Genomic DNA, 10,951 nt, shown 5'->3' on the forward strand with positions numbered 1-10,951 from the left:
GGCCACAGCTTTGCCTTCTGCACGAAGGAGAGAAAAGAGTGGCATGGCTTCCAGGGTCCCGGCAGCACGGCCGGGGTGGAGCCCAGCCTACCGCAGGCGTTTTGTTTGATGTCTTCACGGTTGTCTTTTTACAACTTGGAACTGCCTGCCTACTTTGAAAGATTGGGGTGATGTCTCACACACACACACACACACACCGGGTCCACAGCCCTTCTAGAAACATCAGAAGACCTGGCCTGGGGCCGATGCTGCTTGCCACAGGCCCCAGCTGCTCCCTATCGCCCCTGAGACCCCGGCTGAGGGTGGGGTGGGCTTTGCCAGAGGGCATGGGCCCATTTCCGTCTTCCGTTACTACCCCGGTGGGTGCTCGGTCACGTCCTGGCCAAAACTACGTCCCCCACGTTATGACGGCCAAGAGGACCCTGCCCCACCACTTTTGCGTGGTCTGCGAGCCAAGAATGGTTTTCACGTTTCTGGGGCGCCTGGGTGGCTCAGTTGGTCGAGCACCTGCCCTCAGTTCAGGTCATGATCCCGTGGTTTGTGAGTTCAAATCCCACATCGGGCCCTGTGCTGCCAGCGCGAGGCCCACTTGAGATCTTCTGTCCCCCTCGCCCCGCCCCTCCCTGCTTTCGCTCTCCTAAAAATAAATACATATTTTTTAAAAAGAGAGAGAGAGGGGCGCCTGAGTGGCTCATTCAGTTGAGTGTCCGACTTCGGTTCAGGTCATGATCTCACGGGTTCAAGAGTTCAAGCCCCGCATCGGGCTCTGTGTTGACGGCTCAGAGCCTGGAGCCTGCTTTGGATTCTGTGTCTCCCTCTCTCTCTCATCCTCCCCTGCTCACACTCTGTCTCTCTGTCTCTCTCTCTCTCAAAATTAATAAACATTTTAAAAAAGAGAGAGAGAGAGAGAATGTTTCTCACATTTCTAAATCTCTGGGAAAACATCGAAAGACGATCATCTCGTGCCACGTGAAAATGTTAATGAAATTCCAAATTCAGGACTGGCCCGGTCGGGTAGGCGTCCGACTCTCCATTCTGGCTCAGGTCGTGATCTCACAGGTCGTGAGTTCGGGCCCCGTGTTGGGCTCTGTGCTGACAGTGCTGAGCCTGCTTGGGATTCTCTCTCTCTCTCTCTCTCTCTCTCTCTCTCTCTCTCCCCCCCTCCCCGCAGCCCCACCCCACTTGTTCTCCCTCCCCTGCTTCGCAAAAATACATAAAATTAAGAAAATAAATAAAGAAATTGCACATTCAGCGTCCCCAAGGAGAGGTCTGTCTGTGAAAACCGAAAGAATCCCATTCCGTGACACGTGTAGACGCTGACACCCCACGGTCCCGCGTACACACGCAGGCTGCTGTCGCGGGGCAACGGCCAGACCCGAGTCTCCGCTGGGGCCGGTGTGAGCCGAGAGGCCACAGTATCGCTCCGTGGGCAACGTGGGGACGATGCCACGTGGCCACAGTTCCGTGGGACCAGAAGCACAGGGGTGGGGCCGGCGTCCCCGGGACCCGCGGGGTGGGACCCACCGTAGACGATTGCCGCCGATGCAGCACTTCTTGAAGGTCATGACGTTCTGCGTGAGGCGTGCCCGTCTTGTCCGAGAACCACGTACCCCACCTGGCCCAGCTGGTCGTTGAGGCTGGTGCTGCGGCCTTGGCTGGGCACGTCCTGTGGCGCGTAGTACATCTGTACGTCCCAGTTGATGAACATGCTGTTGCCCAGGTAGATGAACTCGACCCTGCGGACACACTCCGGGTCACAGCTCCGCCCACGCTCCTGAGGGGAGGGCAGGAGGGGGCGGGCGGGGGTGGGGGGAGCCGGCCAGGGCCTCACATGATGAACATGGCCATGGGCACCATGACGCTGAGCAGGATGAAGAAGCCCCAGAAGGTGAGGAAGGTCTCGGCGGCCACGCTCTGCACGTGCCTGGGGACACGTAGTGGTGCTTGGCCTTGAACTCCTTCACCTTGAACCAGAAGCCCAAGCTCAACGCCACGGAGATCAGCACCAGGGACAGAAAGATCTGGAAGGCAAGTGGTGGTGACACAGGGGCGCCCCGGGGACTCGCCGACAGGGGCACTCAGTGGGGACGGGTGGGCGGGGCAGGGGCGCTGCGGGGGGGGGGGGGGGGGGGCGGACCCGGGGAGGGGAACTTGCAGGCTCTTTGTCGGCCCTCCTGAGCTGCTGTTGTTTCAATTGTTATTACAATAACTTCAGAAAAGAGAACTAATCGGGCAAAACCCGCAAGCCGCCTACGTTGAGCGCAGGCCATCTTATTATCTCCTGCGGGCCTGGAGGGCGTCAGAGTTGGGGCCACGAGGACGTCACTGCTTGGCCCTCATCCTAACAAGAGATCCTCCGGCCCACAGGACCCGTCTGAGGATCAGGACGCACGCGCTTTTGCACAGGAGGGAAACGGAGGCCCGGAAGAGGACGGCGGGGGCCCGGGCGCCTCACCAGGGCCACCAGCCTGTTCAGCAGACGGTCTATCCTGCTTCTATTCGGATGGATCTTGCCACAGTTCCTCATGATCTTGGTGTACGAAACCTGTGGGGTTTGCGTCCGCTTGTCGCCCGCCCGTCCTCCTGGCCTGCACCCCCCGCCCCGGGCCGCCCCGGGCCGCACCGGCGTAGATGACCAGGCCCGTAGCAGGTGTCCGTGTTCCGGACCTTGCAGCACCGCGCAGGAGCACGTTGCCGATGTCCAGGGGGTGCTTCCTGCCGTTCCACTCCAGGCACCCCACAAAGTGGTGCAACCTGCTTGTTGGGTTCCTCACACACCACCTTGCCTGGGGGCCACGTGGGGGGAATGTCAGTAGCACAGGCTCGTGGGGGGGGGGGGGGCTCGGCCTGCCCTTTCTGAGTTGGGGCGGGGGGGACGCCGCTGTCCCCCTCCGGCCCCAGCCACCCCACACGGGGCCCGGCACTGCCACCACTCCGGCCCCGCTCACCCCTGCACCACCCCCAGGCAGCCTCCTCCTGCTCCAGAGCCGGCCCCCTTCCAGCCGCGGGGGTCTTGGTGTGCGCGGCCCCCGGCCCCCCCGGATCCAACCTCCTCAGAGAAGCCCTCCCTCCCTGAGCCCCCTTCCCCATGGTGACACCCCTGGGACGACATCATCAACCTGAGCTCTGTGGGGGTAGGTGCCAGCCTGGTCTTGGTGACGCGGAGGGCCCGGGGCCCAGCCTCGCGCCTGGCCCACAGCAGGTGCTCAATAAATGTGTAAGGAGGGACAGAAGGAAGGGACACCAACATCCAACTCCCTGAAGCACAGGGGACAAATGCAGGCACTGTCGTTTTCAGAAGGTGGTGGGAGAGGTCCTTCCCACCACCCAGTCCCGCTCGTGTGCGAGGAAATCAAGGCAGGAGGAGAGGCTGGACCAGCGACAGGGTTAAAGGGCCACGGGGTGTGGACCGGGACCCTGGCAAGGAGCAAGCCCACACCTCCCGCCACCTCTCTGACCCCAGTCTCCTCCTCTGAAAAATGGGGCCACGCCTGCAGCACCGCTCAGTCAGGTCAGGGCCTGGAGGGAGCAGTGGGGACACGGGCAGCCACCCTCCCCACGAGCGAGGCTTTCCCCCAGATATCAGGCATGCAGCCGGTGCGTGGATGTCAGGGGCGAAGGGGCTGTGGCTCAGGACAGACATTCGGCTCCCGAACCAATCAGAGCGGCCTGCCTTTGCAACGAGACAGGAAAAATAAGGCATCCCCTTGCTGGGTCACCGTGCAGGCGAAATCGCGAGCCCATGTGCGCAGGCCACCTTCTCAATTAAACCACCAAAACTGTTGGACTCGAAGCGGCCGTGTTTCATAAATAAAATGTAAAGCCTGATAAGATGCTGCCCCGCGTATCGTAACAATGGAGAGAATGTCCCGGAAAGTCACGTTGATTGAGGGCCATGAAACACGAATCCCGAACCCCAACGCCCCCTAGACACCCCACTGCCACGCCCCAAGACCCAGCGAGGTGGGGAAGTTTTGCACCCGCTGCCCAGAGGGGCAGGCCCACACGGGGCGGGGGTGTCTGCTGTTCCTTGCATGCTGCCTCTCACCTTGGAAGGATGCCATCTTCCCTATACTGGTCAGCTGTGGTGGGTGACCGGCGGGGCCTGCCTGAACTTCAGGTTGGTCTCCCTGGTGATGAGACGGGGAGGCAGGTGAAGGTCCGGATGGACGGTACCAGGGCAGGGCACCCGCAGCCCTTTCCCAGAGTCCCCAGGAACACTCTCGCTAAGCACCGACGGTGTGCCGGCCGCCGACCAGAAGGCCGAGGCCCAGAGAGGGAGAGGGCCCTCGCCCAAGGACGCACAGCCACAGGGCTGAGGCCACGCCCTAGGCCTTCTCACGCTCAGGCTGGCGCACACGAGGGCCTCCAGAAATGTCGGCACCAAGGTAGGTCCCTTGCTCTGGCCCAACATTTGGCCCAGCTGGCTCGCAGGCACCCCGCACACCGTTCCCGGGGCGAACGACCTAACCCTTCGGCCGCTGGGGAAGTTCTGGCTTAGGACCCCTAGTGATGGAACACGGCTCACCCATCGATGTCCGCAGTTTCCACGTAGCACAAACTGCTGGGCTCGGTGCTGGCCAGCAGAGTAGGTCGGCCTGGGGTTGGGAGGGGTGGGGGGCAACAGCATTGGTCAGGGGGGACACAGGAGGAAGGCAAGCAGGAAGCAGCCCGCCCCCCCCTGCGGTCGGCCGCCAGCTCACCGGGACGATGTTGTCTTTGTGCAGGCAGACCACGTCTCCCACATACAGGTCCTCCCACTTTCTCCACAGGAAGTGCAGGGGCGGGGGCGGGGGGTGGCAGCGAGCGGGGGGTCCCTCCCAGGCCCAGCCTTGGCCACCCCAGCGGGAGAGCGGGGCTTCCGGTCTGCAGGTCCTGGCCGCCCACCCCCGGTCCTCCTGGAGGTCCGGCCTTCCCGGCCCCCCCGGCCCGGGTCCCAGGCCCTTTCAGATCTTCCCCGCCCCCGTCTTCAGCTGAACCCCCATCACAGGGCCCGTCCCGGCCTTGGTAGACAGCAGGCGCTAAGTAGTGCCGGCTGGGCCGCTGTCAGGCTCAGCCAGGATGTCCGGAACACAGAAGGTTCCGGGCCCTCTGAGAGGCACTCCTACCTGGACTGTCCCCGGTCCCGGCAAGCCGTGCTGGGGGCCTCTTGCCCCGGGATGGACCCACACATCCACGGGGCCCACGAGGCCTCACCTCTTCCCCACCAGGATCTGGCAAGGCCTGTTGTTGATGATTCTGTCGCTTCTGTGTCGCCCCTGGGCTGACAGGGGAGCGGTTCAGAGGGACGGCCCCGCCCCAGCCGGGCCCCCACGCCACCCCGGGGCGGGTGGGGGGGAAGGGCTGCTGGGCAGGAAGGCAGATTCTGCCTGGCCACACCACGCCCCTGGCGGTCTCTCATGCGACCTACCACAGCCCAGCACCCCCCACACCCAGGGCTCTGAGGACCCAGCCGGCCCCCTCCCACGCCAGGCACCCCGGCCACTTACGATGTCGTCCACCAGATCTCGGGTGGCCCGGATGACGAGGAGGCAGATGAGCGGGACAAAAAGAGTGAACCAGGGCAGCGTGGAGATCTCGGGGAGGCCCTGACGTGGAGGGCGGGTCATGCCGGCCGCCCCCAGGCACCACCTGCCCGCCTCCCGCTGCCCTCCCACCCGGCACACCCAGCCTTGCAGCCTGGCCTCCCGTGTCCACCCTGCTGACCACCCAGCCCAGGGCCAGGCCCTGTCCCCCCAGACCTTGGGACAACCACCCTCCTGTCCCTCTGGCCCCGGTCCCCATCACTGGTCCCTACCCCGTGGTTTGATGTCACCCCTGCCTGCCCGAGGCACCTGAAAACACGCGTCAGGGCCACTGCTGGGTCCCCAGTGCCCAGCACACAGTAGGTGCTCAATAAACGTTTACTGGATCTTTACTCGGAACAGAATGAGACGCTGGGTCAGGGTTCCCTGGAAACTGCCCACCCACCGAGAGAGGAAGGTGTCCAGGCTGGATGCCGGCCCCCCCTTGTGCCCCACCCAGACGCCCCAGACAGTGGGAAGGGCCCCCACAGGTCCTGAGAACGCGCTTTGACCCCTGATTGCTCCTTGCCCTCTGGGTTTGGCTCGGAGGGCTGGGGCCAAAGGCGGTATGTCTGAAGCTGTCCATCCTGACGGGGGCGGGGCGGGGGGGGGCGTGCCCTCCTTGACCTGAAGGAGCCAGGCACACATCTCCCATAATTCCTCATGCATCGAGCACTCCTCTGTGCCAGGCCGTGGGCTGTGCAGTGGGGACCCAGCAATGAGCGTGGGGGGACAGACCTTGCTCCACAAACCACACAGACAACTGCACAGTGAAACTGCCCTGGGTCTACAGAGCCGTGGGGCAAAGGGTAGTCAGGGAGGGCTCCCTGGAGGAGGCAATGCGGGCAGGCGGCTGACCCCTCCACACCTGGAGAATGATGATAAAAAGGAAGTAGAGGTTGGACACGCGGTGGAACTGCTCATACAGGTTCAGAGGCAAGAAGGAGAAGACGTTGTACTTGGCCGTGTGGATGACATTGCTCTGGAACGACAGCCAGCGTGGGATTGCTGCCCGGCCGGGAGGCCCCACGCCCGCCTGCCCCGCCTTCTGGCCACTACCAGCATTGATTGAGCACCTACTGAATGCAAGGTCTTGAGCCAGAGTTTACTGAGTGCCCAAGGGAGGCAAAGCCTTAAGCCAGCATTGACCGAGCCCCTCCTGGGCGCAAAGACTCGGGGAGCAGAGCCGTGAGCTCAGCGTTTCCCAAAGCGAGGCGCACGCAAGAGGTTTTAGGTGGGGCCCCGTGAACATATTGCACTTTAGAGGTTTCGTATTAATATAACTTAACCCAAACTGGGGTGGATAAGGGGGGAGGGGCGCCAGCACCCAGCTGGGGGTGCTACAGTCCTGGGGACTGAAGTTCAGGGCGGGTGCTGCGGGGGAGGGGGGCAGAGACCGGGGCGCCCACCTTATACTTCCTCCTCTGCCAGCACAGGAAAGACTTCTCCTTGAACTGGCTGTTGTAGTCCTGCTGTTGGCTTCCAGCTCCAGGTGAACGCTGAAGCCAGAGAGAGCGGGGCATCACGCAGGGCAGCAAACACAGGCTAACGACACCCCAGAGGAGGGCCCGAGGGGCCCCGGGGGGACCCAGCCCTGGGGACACTCAGCTCACGGACAGGGAGCTGGTAAACAAACAGGACGGCCGCGGCCCCCCGCGCACAGTAAACTCAGGGGGAGCGCCCCCCTCGTCCCGCCGCCCTGGGCCAGTCCCTAGGCCAAGAAGCGAACAGGCTCTGGGGGACCCCTTCACACCCACTCCTTCCTCAGAGCGCTAAACTGGGGCCCAGCACCGGGCTCCAAGGTGTCCAAGGCTACAGGCCCCGAATCCTGAGTCTAGCATTCGGCCACCGGCTTTGGGACCGTCAGCCGGCGAGCCCCCACACTGGGCCTCCTCGGTCCCCACCTCAGCCACTGCACTTCGTGATGGCCCTCGGCCCCCTCGCCAGGACCCAGGACACGCACCGGAGTTCTTCTCCTCCTCGAGGTCCTCTCGGTAGGCGAGGCTGCCCATGCTGGTGGGGCTGCGGGGAGAGGGCCCCAGGTCGAACCAGCAGCCCGGACGGTGCCCACTTCTCTGCCCCGTCCCCGGGCTCGGGACGTTCCGGCCGCCGGACGTGTCCTTCTCTGGCCGTCCTCAGGCCTGGCGGGGCCCCGGCTGCCCCCCAAACCTGCGACAGCCTCACACCAGCAGCTCCCAAGCTAGCAACCCAAGGTCGCCTCGTCTGCCCCCGTTAGGGCCCATCGCTGGGGTGAGGGTTCTACCTCGGGCCGCTGCTCCCCGCCAGCCCCCGTCAGCTCTCCTGGGAGGCCCACACCCACGTCCTCCCGGGTCTTCCTGCCGCCCCTCCTGCCCCAATCCCCGCCCGGCACACCCAGCCCACGGAGGTGCTCACCAGTGTTTGCTGAGTGACTAAATGGGGCCCCAGGGCTATATGTTAGATCTCACGTACACGAGGGCCAAGCTACCCAGAGAGGTCTGAGCATGGTCTCGGGGCAGCTAACCCTGACGGGGGAGATGCAGGCGACCCCAGACCTCCCACGGAGCCTGGAACCTTCCCACCATCTAGCTCACGCTTGGCCCTTGCCTTAGACGCCAGGAATCGGAGTCTGCCCAGGGGACCCACAGCAGCCACCAGCACTCAGCAGCCCCCCGCCTCCGGGCACTGGGCTGGCTGTCCCCCTGGAGGGGCTTTCCCGCATGCGCGGTCAGTGCGTCCTCACCGTTCTGGTCTCAGCTCGTACTTCTCAGACCGGCCGCGCTTCTTCAGGCGCCTCCTCTGGGCTCCCCCTCTACCTGGGGCGTCCCCCATCCCAGTCCTGCTCCCCCTCCCTCCTCTGCTTCTCTCCCTGTCTGGGCTGCCTGCTGAACTCAGAACCTCTCAGGGCAAAGACGGCTGGCATCTGAGCCAACCGTGTCCCCAGGCCCCGAGTGGGAGGACCTGGCTCACCACCAGTCCTGCTGCTCCCGGGAGCCTGAGCGGGGCCAGCGCCCATTCGCCGGATGGGGAAAAGTGAGGCTCAGGGCGAGCGAGGCTTAGCCCGCGGGACCAGAGCCCGGGAGACCAGCGGAGGGCAGACGGGGTCGGAGGAAAGCTGAGGTGGACGGAATCCACCCAACGTTTATGGGGGGGAGGGGGGGACAGGAAGACGCCCCCCACCAGGGCTGGCTTCCCCTTCCTTCCCACCCTCAGCTCACCGGAAGCCTCGAGCATCCCGCAGCGGCGGCGGCCCAGACGCCGGGGCCTCCACAGGACCCCGGGCGCTCCGGCACCCCCACTGGGCTCCGCTCCGCGAGAACCTCCAGGGACGCCCCGCCGCGGCCGCCGCGACCTCACGCCCTCAGGCCGGGCGGAGTCCAGAGAGGGTGCGAGGGCACCCGAGGACGCACAGCAGCGGGAGCGCCGCCGCTCACCCGCGCGGGCCGGGGCGGGTGGTCCTCGGGCGGTCAGGGCGGCGGACGTGCCGGAGCTGTTAGCCGGGTGCCAACCGGCCTGAAACGGGCGGCGCGGGCGCGGGACGGGGCTGGGGCGGCGCGGGGGCGGGCCCGGGGGCGGGGCCTTGTCACGCTGGGCGGTCCCGGGGGGCGGGGCTTTTGCCGTGCTGGGCGGGCCCGAGGGGCGGGCCCGGGTGGGCTTAGGGGCGGGGCTTTGTCGTGCTGGGCGGGCCCGAGGCGGGCCGGGGGGCGGGGTCCTGAGAAACAGGGCGGGCCCGCGGGATCGGGGGCAGGGCTGGTGGGGTCTTGCAGAGAGCAGGAGGTGAGGCGGGGTTTCACCGGGCGAACCTAGACAGAAGTCAAGGTGGGGCGGGGCGGGGCGGAGACTTACGGAGAGGACCGGGGTGGTGGGGACCCGGCAGAGATGGAGGCTTGGCGGGGGTGGGGGGGGGGGGGCCTCTGGAGTGGTGGCAGGCGGCGGTGCGGGGGGGGGGAGCGGCAGGCCCAGATCCAGGGTTGGGTCTTTGCAAGGAGCTGAGGGTTGTCAAGATAGGGGCAGGCTGGGACTGGGGAGGATCAGTGGGCGGGACCTTGCACCGCAGGGCGGGATAGGGGGGCCTCGATTCGGGCCTGGGTACTAATCGGCCCGTAATTTAGGGGCGGAACCTTGTAAAGCAGACCCTCCGTAGAGTGGATTGGCCCTGGCCGAGGTTGGACGGGACCAGAGTGGGGCTAGGGACACAGGAAGGACCCACAGGTAATCACAGGTCTGAGCTGCGTCCTGGGTTGTCACTCCCTCATCCGGCAGCCATTAATGAGCACCTTCTAAGCTCAGGTGCAGTGTTAGGTGCTGGGCTGGGGGAGGTAAAAGAGACCGTTAGAGGAAGCCCACGAAGTTCTGGCCCGGTGTGAGCCCACCCAGCGGGCGACCAGGGCTCTGAGGGCCTTCCTGAAGGTGACAGGGGTGGGAGACAACCAGGAGGCTGGGGGAGCTGGGGGGGGGGGGGGCTTGAGCCAGGGGGGGGGGACTGCTGAAGCTAGGGTCCCCAGCAGTGGGGACTCAGGGAGAGGGGCAAACTTGGGCGGACACAAGAGATGATTGAACGCTTTCATATTTTCACTCTTAGAAATCCTCTGGGAAATATGGAAATTAGGAAGGTAGTTGGTTCTGGGCACTTTCACACTGTCACCACCTTCCCCCCCTCTGCCCTGCGCTGGACTCCATGCCCAGCCTCCCCTCTCCACCTGGCACTGGGGCCCTTCATAGCATCACCTATGAGCAAATGTTGGTGATGAGGGAGCGATGGGGTGGTGAGGACAGCACACAGGCTGTGCCCCCCCCCCAACCCCCCCCCCCCCGGTCAAAGCAGCAACCTCCCCACTCCCTCTTCCTAGGAAGCCTGGTCTGCACACCCTCCTTGGTCTTTGAGGGTGGGCGTGGGGATGGGCACTGGTAAACCTCTTATTCATTCACTCAACAAACACCCAGCCCGTACCCAGTGGTTAATGAGAAGGACCCAGGGGACCCCATTCCCTCCCTGCAGCCCCAAGAGCCTCATTGGCCAGCTGAAAGCTTGCACCCCTCCTCTGGGTCTCCCTGGGGGGCTCGTTATGCTCTGGGGAAAGGGAACGACACCACACAGAAACAGAAATGGCCCTGCACCATTTATTTAGAAAGTTACTTGTTTACAGAAGAGGTGGGAGAAAGTCAAATGGTCAGAACAGCCTCAGGGGGACACAACAGTGGCCGGGGGGCCCCGACTCAGTCACCACTCCCCAGTGAGGGCCCCTCAGGATCTGGAGGGCACCCAGTCCTCGGCAGCGCTGGCCCAGGGCGCTTCGGGGGTAGAGGCTGCCGTGTCCTCAGCCTGGGACCCTGCCCTCTTGGCCTTTAGCAGAAGCCAAAGCGGGAGTGGCAGGGGCCCTCCTCCAAAAGCCCTCCTGCCTCCACAC

General features: G+C 64.6%; 1 protein-coding gene across 1 annotated transcript in view; it reads right to left on the bottom strand.

Moving 5' to 3' along the window:
• The window catches only part of ATP8B3 (ATPase phospholipid transporting 8B3), an 18,839-nt gene extending 11,258 nt beyond the window's left edge, over positions 1–7,581 (bottom strand). The window contains 21 exon segments of the mRNA XM_032595267.1: positions 1,525–1,580; positions 1,582–1,602; positions 1,604–1,736; positions 1,832–1,931; positions 1,934–2,021; positions 2,456–2,538; positions 2,618–2,642; positions 2,644–2,673; positions 2,676–2,759; positions 2,761–2,786; positions 4,049–4,084; positions 4,087–4,130; positions 4,529–4,589; positions 4,592–4,598; positions 4,704–4,776; positions 5,197–5,258; positions 5,490–5,588; positions 6,433–6,546; positions 6,974–7,049; positions 7,051–7,063; positions 7,528–7,581. Of these exon segments, the coding sequence (XP_032451158.1) occupies positions 1,525–1,580; positions 1,582–1,602; positions 1,604–1,736; positions 1,832–1,931; positions 1,934–2,021; positions 2,456–2,538; positions 2,618–2,642; positions 2,644–2,673; positions 2,676–2,759; positions 2,761–2,786; positions 4,049–4,084; positions 4,087–4,130; positions 4,529–4,589; positions 4,592–4,598; positions 4,704–4,776; positions 5,197–5,258; positions 5,490–5,588; positions 6,433–6,546; positions 6,974–7,049; positions 7,051–7,063; positions 7,528–7,576 (1,280 nt within the window). The 5' untranslated portion in view covers positions 7,577–7,581.
• Between the last annotated feature and the right edge of the window lie 3,370 nt (positions 7,582–10,951).

Source organism: Lynx canadensis, chromosome A2 (assembly GCF_007474595.2).
Source record: "Lynx canadensis isolate LIC74 chromosome A2, mLynCan4.pri.v2, whole genome shotgun sequence".
Lineage (NCBI taxonomy): Eukaryota > Metazoa > Chordata > Mammalia > Carnivora > Felidae > Lynx > Lynx canadensis.